The 13,688-nt window shown below is 40.2% G+C and overlaps 1 protein-coding gene across 1 annotated transcript in view; it reads left to right on the forward strand.

Annotated features, from left to right (window-relative positions):
- Positions 1-6,303: 6,303 nt before the first annotated feature.
- Positions 6,304-13,688, forward strand: part of lekr1 (leucine, glutamate and lysine rich 1) — a 98,938-nt gene continuing 91,553 nt past the window's right edge. Inside the window, exons 1-2 of the mRNA XM_051957853.1 lie at positions 6,304-6,403; positions 9,200-9,303. Coding sequence (XP_051813813.1) covers positions 6,400-6,403; positions 9,200-9,303 — 108 coding nt within the window. The 5' untranslated portion in view covers positions 6,304-6,399. The remainder of the gene's footprint in view (positions 6,404-9,199; positions 9,304-13,688) is intronic.

Genomic DNA, 13,688 nt, shown 5'->3' on the forward strand with positions numbered 1-13,688 from the left:
TTTAAAAATTCAAAATGTTTTTTTTTCTATTAGGATACAGATTCATCAGTGATACACAGTGGTTCAATGATCAACTGAGTTTTGAAATAATTTGATTATGTAGAGTAAGTCAGGTTTCTTATAGATTATACAGGTTACATTATACCACCAGCCAGAGGACAAAAGGAGACTGAAACTTGAGCAATCAGACGGCATAGATATAGGTGTTAAACAAATTCTGACATTGACTAAACAGATTTGGAAAAGAAAACAAAGGTGAAAGATAAAACAGTAAAACCAAATGTCAATGATATTTCATCACATTTTACAGATTGACTTTGTATCACAACTTAGACTTACACTTGTACAGTACCTTTTTTCAGTGCATTACCAACACTCTTGGTGTTTTAACTTTTGTTTTTTAACTCCATAAAGTTTGTTCCTACATCCCAGCACTTATTTTAGAAAGTACAGTCCTATAAATTGCCAATGCTATGGAAATTCAAATTATTGTTTGACATCCCACATGTATGTAAAAATGGGCCAACTTAAGTTTCCTTCCCCTGCTCCTCCATACATTGTATTTATTGACATTGTCCCAGACATTTTGCTTTAAAGTAAAATCTAGTTAATTAGCTGCAGTTTCACGCTGAAACAGCTGAACTTGCAACTTCACTTTTGCTGTCCTCATGAAACGCTCTCTTCTGCCACTCCCTCTGCCTAAGCATGACTCGGGATCACATAAAATGTATATTTTTGGTTTTGCCACAAAACAAACATTTTCATAGTACAATAAATCTAAAATAAAAAGGTAGTAACACTACACCACAAGGACAAAAACTGTAATCACAAAGTATGTAAGTACACATTTGTATGGCACTTTTCCCACAGTTGCAAGGCACAGTAAACAACAGCTAGGAGACAAACACACTGATGACAACCTCAAAGGATACTGCTGTAGGCCCACAGTATAGTGAGTGATATCATGGTTCAATCTTGCGGCACAGATTTAAAAATGGCTTTGGCAGGCTTGTAAATAACCCCAGGTAGATAAGCCATCACGTTAAATATAAACCTTTATTTGGTTATGTCAGTTATATTTAGTTTTATCATTATTTAACTTTACTAGAACAAAGAGTTTTCATATCAGGGTGTGCTTTGCAGTACATTCTCCTCACTGTCAATCACCTGACACACGCAGTAGAAGACCAAAGTCCCTTCCAGGAAGTAATCTCTCAGAAACACGCCACCTTTTCAACTTTATTGTTTCATGCAAGGCTTTTTAAGGAAGTTGATAGAGCTCATTATCAGTTGTATTATAAAAGAATGTAGTGAGCGTGTTAAGGTTTGATATCCACGGGAAAGTATACAGTAGCTACGTGGCATAAACAAGGAAATGAAAAGCAATATCATTTTAAATGACAGAATGGGAGCACGCGAGATAAGGAGACACACATTAAATGAACTCTTGTTTAGGTAAACAGTCTAAAAATAATTAACTTAATTAGATCTAACATTTAGCTGTCCCTGACTGCACCCTCTGAAATAACAATTCTATTTAAAATCTCTGGCTTCTTGACTACAATGCAGTTTTCTAATTCGTAATTGCAGTTTGAGCTCATTTATATTGCAGTGATGTATGTTGAAGTGAACTCTATTTAACCCCATGACAGCGTTCATTTATTCAGAAGGCAGGTTGGTCTTACAGGACAAACCTGTTCCTTTGCAAAGGAACTCTGTGGAGCGTTTGGCCTGTGTGTCAGTGTGTGTGAACCCCACTGAACTCATTAAACTGTTAATATCGCTGTCTTCCTCCTCACAAAACCTCAAACCTCACAAGATATTGCATGCTCAGTGGCTGAAACACACAATCCTACGCACGTAGACACTCACTCATACGCACATACAAAGCCTCGCAAAGCTTTTCTGACTGAATGCGTGCCTGGCTGCTTGCTAAAACACACACACTCTCACACACAGACGCGCACACACACGGCTGCAGCACAGCACTCTTATTTAAACTGATGTGAGTGCTGTCACGACATCCGACTAGTCCTATTTGTTCCACAGAAGCCTTGGCGTGAGAGAGCAGGGTCACCCCACTGGCTCTCATGCAAATCTATTCAGCACACACGCGCGCGCACACACTCACAGACACACACACAGACGCGCACACTTAATAGTCCTGCAGATAAGCAAAAAGACAGAGAGACAGACGGGCAGGCAACCAGAGAGCTGTATAGAGATTCAAGCAGAGAGAGACTGGCGGACAGGAAAACCATGAGGAAGACAGACAGGGAACAATGAAGGACAGAAGACTGACAGATGCAGAGGCAAATCAACCTGAAGACACACAGTCGCACATAATGAAAGTGTCAGATTTCATGTCCACAGTAAACAATGGCAAGACTTTAGAGCTTTCCCAAGTACTCACTGGTGGCCTCAAATGGTAGCAAGAGGTACTGCAGCTGTTTTCTTTTTAAAAAAACTTAGCAAGCATGTAATATTTTAGAGAATCAGCCACTGATAGGTCAGAAAGACAAAGTATGGTCAAATTAGTTTGTCAGGTATACCATCCAACTAGTACAAGTGTTTACAGTTGCTCTACATGGCCAGATGTGATTATCATTTAAATTTGGGGATATTGGTGGATATTTTTAGATCTCTCCTCAAAGGCATTCATACTATTACAATCATGGAATTAGCTATTTTGTTCCATTTACACATGGCCAGCTGCTTTACTAAGTAGTCAGATTGTTGGTTTCAGAAGTTTGTTGAAGAAACCCCTCCTTCTAGTTCTGAAGCGGGCTGAGGGAATTCTCCATGCAGTTTGACTGTCTGACAAGTACCTTTGTGCATACTCACGAACACCAGTTATCTCAAATTCAATGATCACGTGTGACACGTGACTAATATACTGATAATAATGTCATTATGCAATGCATTATGTAATATTAGTATGTCTCATGCTGTTTAAAAGTAGACCTGCAAGGTTTTTTTTAAGGATTTTTTATATGTAAAGCCAACATCTGTATCAGAATCTGTCAGGTACTTTGGAATTTAAAGAAAAATTAACCTAATGTACTTACCAATTTAGCGACATTTGCTAAGCTAATATCAAAATAACAGTGAGGCAGTTTCACGAGGTGACTTCTGCTGCAAGACAAACTATCAAAACACAACCTCCTGGTTATGGATACGACACCACAAAATAGAAAGAACTGGGTGATCCAGACTCTTTATAACGCAACTTGGTTGGTTGTTTTAACTATAAAACACTTGTGTACTCAAACTGTGCTAGCAAGAGACTCACAGGAGAGTTAATCTAAACAAGATATGACTGTGAGCAAATAGTAACATATTGCAGTGTCTTCCAAGATGTTTCTTATAGAAAGCAGTCATTTTGTCTTTAATTGTTTATTCATCATCGGGATCAGTGGGAGTTTATAGCCCCATTTGTTCTGATTGGTCATTTTTTTCAGTTTTCATACGTGGTACTGACGACTGCTGCCTTATGGAGGATTACATTTCCACAAACCGATGACAAACTGTCCGACGTGTTGCATGGGCATAAGCAAATCGGCTGTCTGGAAATGTTTCATGAATCAGACGTGGGGTTTTCTTATTTTACACAAAAAGGAAACAAGCGAGTGAGTAGTAGGCAAAACAGGATCAGGGAGCTACGCACAATGACGTAATGTGACAGGTGGACAAGTTGTTACAATTAGTGGACAATGCTTTTACAGTAGAGCATTGCTCAAGACAACCATTTTGGTGCTGCCCAAAGAAAGACCAAGGAAAGCTGCTCACATCCGAGGAGTGAAAGCAGTGTGTGGGAAGTGCTATTTGGGAGAGAGTAGAGAAGCTTATGTCATAAAAGTTATATCAGAATAAAGACAAAAGAAAGACTGTTTGTGCATGTGTTCCGATTGCCGGGCTGCACCTTTATAGCTCTCCCCTTTCACTGTCAGTCGCAGTTTGTGTACCGCTGGTCTTGCAGTATTTTTGCAGGGATTTTAGTGAGTTGAACCTGCATGTTTGGCTGTCGGATTTGTCCCGCATAGCCTAGCCCAAATATGTCAAGCGTGACAATATTAGTCATTTCATGCCAAAAAAAGAATAGTGGGTCATATCCACTCCTCCTCCCTCTTAAATCTATGCACGCACATACAGACACACACACACAGACATACAAATACACAGACACACACAAACACACACACAGACACACACACGCCCCTCCCCCTCCTTCTCCTTCCTCTCTCTCTCTCTCTCACACACACACACACACACACACACACACACACACACACACACACACACACACACACACACACACACACACACACATACACACAGACACACACACGCACATACACACACACACGCAAGCACACACTCAGCGTGCTTCATTATACACTTGCCCACACAGCATAGCGTGCCGGAAACAGACTCAATAGATGCCAAGCTCCCGGTCCCTGCAGGCTCACTGCCCCTAAAACACTGGATGCACCTTCACAAATTAGGTTAATTTGCTTTTGCCACAGACACTGCCAAAATACAGTCTAGTGGTTCGACAAACAATTATGACAGGGAAATAATTAGATTATTTTTTTGTAAATTCCGTCTCTCATCCGTTAACCTTGCTGGGTTCAATAATCAGACCAGCTGAAATGAAATAGATATGAGGTATATTCAGATGATGATAGAGATTTTAATATATGGAGTCAGGCTATTGTGAAAATGGACGCGACTTTTAAAAAACCTTCAAAGCTTTCACTCTCATAAACTTCCTAGGCTACATGAGAAAATGACAACTGTGGTCCTTCCCTTATTTTTATGTCCTTGCCACGGGGGTATTTGAGGACATGACCAGTTTCAGAAAGGGTGAGAGAGAGTGAGGCAGAAAAAAGGAGGGGGGAGTTCTCTCCTTCCTCTTTGGTACAGCATAGTGAGAGGGTTTTTGTCTCTGGCTGAGAGCAACATTTTTTTTTCCTTTTGTCACGTTCACCAATTTTTTTCTGCTGTGGAGGCAGATAAACAAGCACGGAAGGGAAGGTAGGCTAGACTTGAGTGGGTGAGTGCAATTTGCATCAGAGTGACTGAGTCTGCACGATTCATTGATGACTCCATAAATAGCACGACATGCATCCCAAGTGAAATCATACCAAAGATCTCATTCTCGCTCTCATTCAATCTGTTGTTCTCTATTAGGGTAAAGGTAACATTCACACACCGGTTGTCTTCATGAGTCAGAGAAAAATGAGAGCAATAATATCACATAAATAGGCAAAAAGTGTCTGTCTAAAGACATTTGTTAAACAACCATTACCATGAAACGATTGGTTCTGTAAAAGCCCCTACGGGAATGTCTGGCCGCTATTTCACATTAGTTCTGAGGCAATGAATTAAATGCACACAACCCAAACAGAGCATGGAGTGTGACCTGTGCATGCAAGCATTCAAAAGCTCACAGAATGTGACTCCACTGTATGTCTGCATTTTACAGTTTTGTTTTTTTCTGTGTTTCTTGACACAGTTACATTTTGGAAAGCATACTTGCTGAGCTGCATCAGTGATGTATAAAGATGCAAAAGAAGATCATATCACTTTAATCTTCCTGTATCTTAATAATCACCCTTACCTCCTCCATTAATTCTGTTATTACAGTCACATAGCCACAGGAATGCCATTGGCCTGTTTGTGTCAATCAAAGCCCTTCCTGCCATGTAAAGCCTCCAGCTGGCAGAGCTTAGAATTGAAGTGATGAACATTACCAACTGAAGTTTCTGTCCCCTGAGACTGAAACAGCTGGTTAACTGTTAATCAAGAGGTTAAGATGAGAAGCCTCACACCAATGTCTGGCCATGACTGTGTGAATATTTGACATACTGAGTTTTGTTCTTAATGCAGATTCTCTCACTGTACTCCCTGTCATTAGGCACCAAATGACTCTCTTCCTGTCATCTCGAAATTCACTTCTTTCAGATATTGTTAAGTGATGATTTATTTGAGCTTGTCTGTTGACTTTACATATACAGCTTAATGTAAATTATGTCATTTTTTGGTAAATTTTAAATGAATAATTATGCTGTTTTAAAGTACAGTATCTATCTATCTATCTATCTATCTATCTATCTATCTATCTATCTATCTATCTATCTATCTATCTATCTATCTATCTATCTATCTATCTATCTATCTATCTACTATAATTAACTACTTGAATAAAGTTAAGTGTTTAGTGCTTTTATTTTGATGGTCCGCTCACCGGCAAACTTGATGTGAAGTTCTCCACTGCGTCGCTACATCACAATGTTACGTTGTAGCCATAGCAACACCCACAGCACGACTTACGCCAGAAAAAATGTCATTTGTTGGTGATTATTTCCGCCTTTGTTCCGACTGAAACTAGTGATAATGGGTAGGTAGAGGTTTGTTCTGCTTACAGTTCGACACAGGTTAAAACAACAAGGCTTGAGTTGTCGTTTGACTGCAATAATAAGAGTTTGGTTACTTGAGCGAGTGAACTGATTTGCTTACGGCAGTTTGTGGACGAGCGTCAGTTCATTGCTGTCAGTTAATTCTGTGTATGTTAATTTCATATTTAGTCCCTCATTATTCGGACACGTAAAAGTTTAATGGTTTTGAGTTTTGAGTAGCAATTGTTCGTTATTCCCGTTACCACACAAAACTGCATTTTGGACACAGTAGCCTGCACACTGCTAAGCTAATGTAGCATTTAGAATGCATCAGTCAATATTTGTAATGGACTTGTGCTATCTGTGGCAACAGCACATTCAGACCGTGGCTCTGTGTTTGGTGTGCTTTCCTGTCAAATGCACCTGCAAGCCATTATTAAATTTATCATGTAATTATGTCTTTTGGATGTTCCCAAAATCTGCAGGTTTGGATTGTATGCTTTAAACCATACAAACAGGTGCTCTGATCTTGTCAGGGAACAGTTCTCTGACTATTCTCAATTACCGGTATTACTTAAAATTTGGGCAGTAAGGAGGTCTGTTTGCTAAGTAGTACTATAACAAGCTTCATTTTGCTGTACTCATTAAGGAAACAGGTATATTTATGGAGTAATAAACTGTTATTTTATATCCATGTGCAGAATTTGGGATGAGGTTCATGAGTGACATATCTTCTTCTTGGGTAGTCCATTTCTTAGTAGCCAAATGCCTTCTGCCCCTAAGTACTAGTCTTTACGCTTGAGCCAGACTGTGGGCCCTCATGATTTTACGTGTTCGTGTATGTTGCCTCTCACGATTCAGGCATGCGTCCATGCAGAATAGATGAGTTTATGAACAGCTTGCCTCTCTCACATTAGACTGATTAATAGTTCAATCAGGGCTAAAACGGACAAAATGTCACAAGGGAACAGTTGTCATGCAAAACCAGCCTTATATCTGTGTCCATCTAAAAGGATACGCCTGCTTAATGCTGTCACAGGGCGTTGCTAATTTATCTGTGTTGTGTGAGGCAGTGATTGAGGACCTCTGCTGTGTTTAAATGCAGAGCCTAGAGACGGGGGGGCGCAATCAGGCTATTAGTGTGCGTGAGCATGAAGCTGACTCTTTGATTGGGCAAGGTTTGTGTGTCTGCACTGGCGTGTGAGTGTGAAAGAGGCAGAGGGAGTGCCTGTGTTTATTTACATGCTAGCGCTTAAATGTTTTAGTATTTGCATCAAGGCAGACTTGCCTGTCTTTGCATGACTCCTTAGATTGTATGTAGCTGGGTGTGTGTCTGTGTGCATTGTGCTTGTGACCAAATCCGTGTGTGTCTGCGCTGTACATTTTCCCCTGTGTCCTCTCAATCTATTTCTGTCTGATGGTCTGCGAGGGCATTTAATGTATGGCATGCAGGCGTGCACAGAGGACCATCTGATAGTAGTGACCTCTGGCCCTAACTTACCCAGAGGTATTTAATCTGAAGTAAAGTGTTGAGTTGACATGTTGGTTTCCTATCCCTAATGGTGAATTGACAGATAAATGCTCTGAGCACATGCACACACAGATAGACAGAGGCCAGCTTAGGCTTGCATTACTGCTCTCCTCACACGACCTCCTACACTTGTGGTTGCATCGCTATCAACACCTCAGTGGTTACTATTACACTAGTAGGCAAACAAACCTCTTGTTAGCAGCATCAACAAAAACTGAGAGAAGAACGCACACAATTAATGTTGCAGTTAAACCTGTATCACCTTCATTAATAACTAACACCATCATGCACAAAAGTAGCTATTAGAACTTTGTTTTGTGTAAAGTTCTTGTCCTTAAGGCTTCACTGAGTCCTTGTGTTGCACTGCAGCTGGACGAGAGGCTAATGTATGGCTGTGAAGTCAAAATACCTTCAGCTGTGAAATGCCGTAATCTACAGTCTGTAAGCTTAATGCCATAAGCTTGACTGATTAATCTATTGAATGGAGTGTACGGCAAATGGGTTTAATATGGTGGACATCACGCTAAGGGATTTACCCTTACATTTACCTCAGAGGCAAAGTGCTATTCATCAGTTGAAAAGTACCACCCACTTTTATCCTGAAAAGAGTAGTCAATTTTCCTGGGTAATATTGAGTAGAGCATAGTGTTTGAGTATCACAGTGAATGATTATAGTACTACTTTAAAGGTTATGTTTTTTACTGATGAGTAGATGTCCTTTTGGTGTATTTCTAGAAACTGCTACTTTTGGCCATTGTCCTGTAAAATGATTCATGGTGGGTTTAAACATTAGTATGGAAAACACAAGCTAGTTACTACTTAATATTTCAGAAGGTCACAAATAATACCCCCAAAAAGACAATTTATTCAATAATTAGCATTTCTTCCTTAAAGCTCAACCAGCATAACTGACCAACAACAATTCTGATAATCTAGTACCAAACATTCACCAGTCTCATATCTTTCAATGTGATGTTACGCTGTTTTTTTCTGCTTAATTGTAAATCGATTAGTTTGATCTGTTGTCCAAAACAAACAATTTGACAATGTTGCCAAGGCTTTGAAAAATTGTGTGATGTTTTTCACTATTTTCTGACAGATGAAATGATTATTCTTGTCATTAAAAACAACTGAACTGAAAGAGTAGTCAGTATGATATAGTACAAGTGTTAGCTGCAGCAGTATGCTCTAGCCCCAAATATATCTGCAGTACATACAACATACAACCTTTTCAAATGTGGCTCATTCTCCTTCTACTTGTTTCTAGGAGACAAGGAAGGATCTATGGAGGCAGAGCAGGTGGAGGAGAATGAAATGAAGGCTGTTCTTCACTGTCCTCCTATCTACCCACTGCCAGAAGAGATAAAAAACGTAAGCGCATATATGCATTTGGTTTGGTAACATACAGTATGTTATGTTGCAAAGCAGCATGCTAATGAAAGGCCATACTGATACAACATATGCCGCTAACAAATGTGTTTATTTTTTACAACCCAGAAATATAAATGTGTTGAAAACACATTTGTTACATGCTGATGAGTGTTTCAGCACTGCACCCTCTCCATATGCTGCAGTAATCCATATGATTTGAATAAGAAATGGGACAATGTCTCATCTTTTAATCTTCCATCTGTTTTAAGATGAAGCACACAGACAGTAACATGGCAATGATGGCGTGTTACTTTATATCCTTGTCAATGTCAGGTGGCAGTTGCATATTCCCATATGATATGCCATATGGTATGAATGTAAATTATCAGGGAATATCTCTTGCTTTTCCTTTTTAAACTGGAATCACGCAGTGTGTCAGGTACAGCAATATATTCTGTGTCTGGCAAAGGGATATTTTTAATCTCTATATGTTTTTCTGTAATTTATAAGTATTATTTACAAGCTGATGCAAATGCTTCATCATCAAAAACATGCACTGCAGACATGCAAAGCAAAGTAATGTGACTAAGAAAATGTTTTGGCCACTGATCATGAGCAGCAGTTTTATTTTCCATTCTGACTGCCAATAAACAAGGTAAAAGAACATTTTCTACCTTGGTTCAAAGTTGGCAAAGATGATTGATTTCTCATGTCGGTTGGAAACCCAGTCAATTTGGCGCCATTTCCACCTACTGTAGTAATCTTTGTATAAATCATCTCTTCACATTACAACTGCAGGATATTCCAAACATGGCACCTGGTTGGTAATGAGAGGACCCTGCTACTGCTTCTTTATATCTGTAGCTTTCAAAAGTGTGCCTTTGTGTATGCTTTAGCTGGGTAGGCTTATGGCCTAAAAATATTGTTGTGACATTTAAAGATGTTTTTATTATATTGTGTTTATGATACTATGATTACAGTTGTGACTGATGGCAGTTAGCTCCCAGTTTTCTGAACCAGTAAAGAGTTTTTTCCCCCCTACATTATATTACCTCAGTGTGTAATCAAAAATTCATTGCCACTTGAGCCAAATTAAACAGATCCAGATGTGACTTGTCTTGTGAACAGTTTGATGGGGTATCTGCTCATTTCTATAACATGTAATGCCTCTGCTCTTTGTCTAAAGTTTAATAATATCAAACCACTTCAGCATTGTTAAAGTCACTCCATTTATGGAACACGTGCTTCTATAAGGATGCACTGTCATGACATAAATAAGTCAGCATTTTGTTAATTTAGTCCCTATTCTAATCAAACATGTTCTTATTACATTAATTAGAGCAGCTACCATATCATTTGAATGCCCCCTCTGTTGGTTACACAATAAAAAAATAAAATAAAAATGATACCTCATTTGTAATAAATTTAAATAGCCCTTGAATCTTATCAGTAACATTCATCATTTATGACCCACTGCACATAGATTATGTAGTGCAGCAGGCCCATAGTAGTAAGATTAATCTGTGAGACTGTTCTTTATCTCTCTGTGCTCTGCCCTCTCTTCCTGTTTGCTGTCTCAGTTCCTCTGTCTGGTGCTCTCTAGTAATTTCTGGAATTTCTCATTGAGGCCAGTAGATGGCTGTGGACAATGCATGTCCTCGTATTGTGCGAGGGCGGCCATTCCCTACCCATGTGCGTACAAAAACCCTCAGCCACCCTCAAAAGTCTCCCATAGACACACCCATGCAGACACAGTGAACAAACACACAAGCACAGTGCGTTCTCTCCTCCATCCATTTGTCCATCTATCTTTCTGCCTGCTGCTGCTGCACCATGGCCAACAGAGTCAAATGGGAATCCATTTTATTTATTGATTCCTGTGGTAGGCATCCATCTCTCCCCAGTGTATGTGTGTGTGTGTGTTTGTGCATGTGCACATTTCTTCTGTTTATGATTTGTCACAAGGGGCATGCGATAACCAGACACAGAGCAAAGGAAAGAGAGAAAGAGAGACAATAACAAAGAATGAGAGAGGGAGGGGAGAGCCTGGTATTTGGCCCATCTGGTTCAGTCTCAGGATCTACCTCCCTCCCTTCCTCCCTCCCCACTTTTCCCCCTCTGTCATCTACTCAGATTCCAATAGGTCCGTAAAATAGAGGATGTTCTGGGCTTAGCCCCCCACTGAGTGCACTTCAGCACCATTTATCGGAGGAGGCTTAGGTGGCTGGGGGCGAGCAGAGAACAAAAAAACAACAGAGGCAGTGTGCGTTGCAAGCGCAAAGCTGTGGGCAGCACCATGTGCACCAGTCAGCGTGGGAGGCAAAGAGGAGGTGGTGTACTAACAGGCCCATTTAAGTGCTGTTAATCCTGGTGTGCTGGGAGAGGGCTGGCACCAAGGTTTAATAGTGGGCTGCTGAGAAGGAGAGCGCTGCGGTTACACACTCACACACACACACCATGCCTTCCACCCACACACTCGGGCACTGAAGCACATGCACTTGCCCTTAACTTTCATGCCAACAATATGTGTATTGTGACTGTGTACACAAAGGGATGCAACTCACATACAGCTACATGTACACACACAAGAATATCATTGTAAATCAGCTGCTGTATAAAGTCGACAGCATTAGACAGGGTTTGCCACCATCAACTACCAACACGGGTTTTCTTTTCATGTGGGTTTTCTTCCACACTTCAGAAACGTGCAGGTTGGATGGCTTGGAAGCTCATAATTTTCCAGTGGGAATTTGTGTTAACCCTGTAACATTTGCTCAGGGCATTTCCAGTCACGTTGTTTTGTTTTAACAGCCACCCTATTAATCTGCATTTCCTCTATGAAAGTATTGAAAAATTCAAAACCAAAAGTCTATGTCAACCTTAAATAACGGCATGCATCTCTATTTGAATTACAATTGGAGGAAAGGACAGTTTAGTTTTTTGGTTTCATATTTTTGTGGCGAAACCTACGTCTCCATCCTCAAACAGTACAGAACTTTGTTTGACTGCAATTTCCACTGGGAACTTTGAATGCGTTTTTTGTGATTTTGTTCAAATATGCTGAGAATGCATGCTGCTTTTCAGTTTCACCCTGTGTCATGTGAATAAGTCCCACTTCCCCTCAGTCTCTCTCTTTGTCTTTCTCAAGGGCACATTAGCAATTATTATTCAAGGATCAGAGAGCACAACTCCCGTCTTCCACTGATTGTCAAAGTCAACTCAAACCTGCTTCTCTAAGCAGAAGGTCTGGCTGTGGTTGATGTATTTCCACAGGTACAAGTAGGAAAATGAAATATGATCCAGGAAATTCAGTTTGTTAAAAACATTAATTAATTTAAAGGCTTATCAGTTACTAATACATCTGCTTAGAAGTCTATAGTACTGTCAGACAAAGTTTTAGTATTCAAAAATGAAAAACGATCATGGCAGTACTCACGATATCTTATTCTTTGGCTACCATGAGGTAAAAAATAGTATTGCAGGAGACCTAAGTTTTTGCCCTTTGTCACCCTCAAGGCTCGAGTCAATGCTTTTTCACTCCATCCTTGTTTGGCGGGATATTCTCCAAGTTGTCAAAGTGACACTTTAACTTGAAAATGTGTTCCATGTTTCCTGGCACGGTGTTCTAGCCCAAATGTGGCTGAAGGATTAGTTGTTTTCAGTGCAGCACTCAGTAGAGTACAGCGCAGCCTTTTTACGCATCAGCTGAGCACCTCTTGTTCTCCACGAGGTGCTGATACTACCTATTCATTCCTCAAGTGTCACAGTCTGAGATGAGCTCAGACACGCAGTGTAACAGGACAAGACGTTCACCTTAAGAGAGGGAAGCAGTGAGAGAAAGCGAGAAAGAGAGGGAGAGAGAGAAGAAGAAGCAAGAAAAGCAAACAGAGAAAGGAAGGGCAATGCTGTGTGTTAACTTCTGAAATGTTGTGGTCTGTGAAGAGCTCTGAAACACAATGTAACAGGACAAGATGTTCACTTTTAGAGATAATTAGAGAGTGAGTTTAGCGAAGTGAGTGCAGGGAGAGAATGGTGAACATCGGGAGCAGGCAGATGAGTGAAAGACTTTCTCTTTTGTTTTGATCAGAGACAGTCAATGAGGAGACAGACTCAAAATGAAGACACTGTCGTACACATATACATAGAGATACACATGTGAGCACACAAACACACCCAGCTTTTTTCTGCTGTTTATCTGTTTCTCCGTTTCCTTTCATAACACCAGACATACACATTACCAACATAACAGGAGATTACAGACAAAACATCAGTGCTTAAAAAAGGCTGTGTTTACTTACCCCCCTCCGTCCACACACATACATAGGCACACTGCACGCCACGGCATGCATCCACTACCTGTCAGACTCTAGTTTATTCATAATTCA

The sequence above is a fragment of the Acanthochromis polyacanthus genome, chromosome 13 (genome assembly GCF_021347895.1).
Source record: "Acanthochromis polyacanthus isolate Apoly-LR-REF ecotype Palm Island chromosome 13, KAUST_Apoly_ChrSc, whole genome shotgun sequence".
Classification (NCBI taxonomy): Eukaryota; Metazoa; Chordata; class Actinopteri; family Pomacentridae; genus Acanthochromis; species Acanthochromis polyacanthus.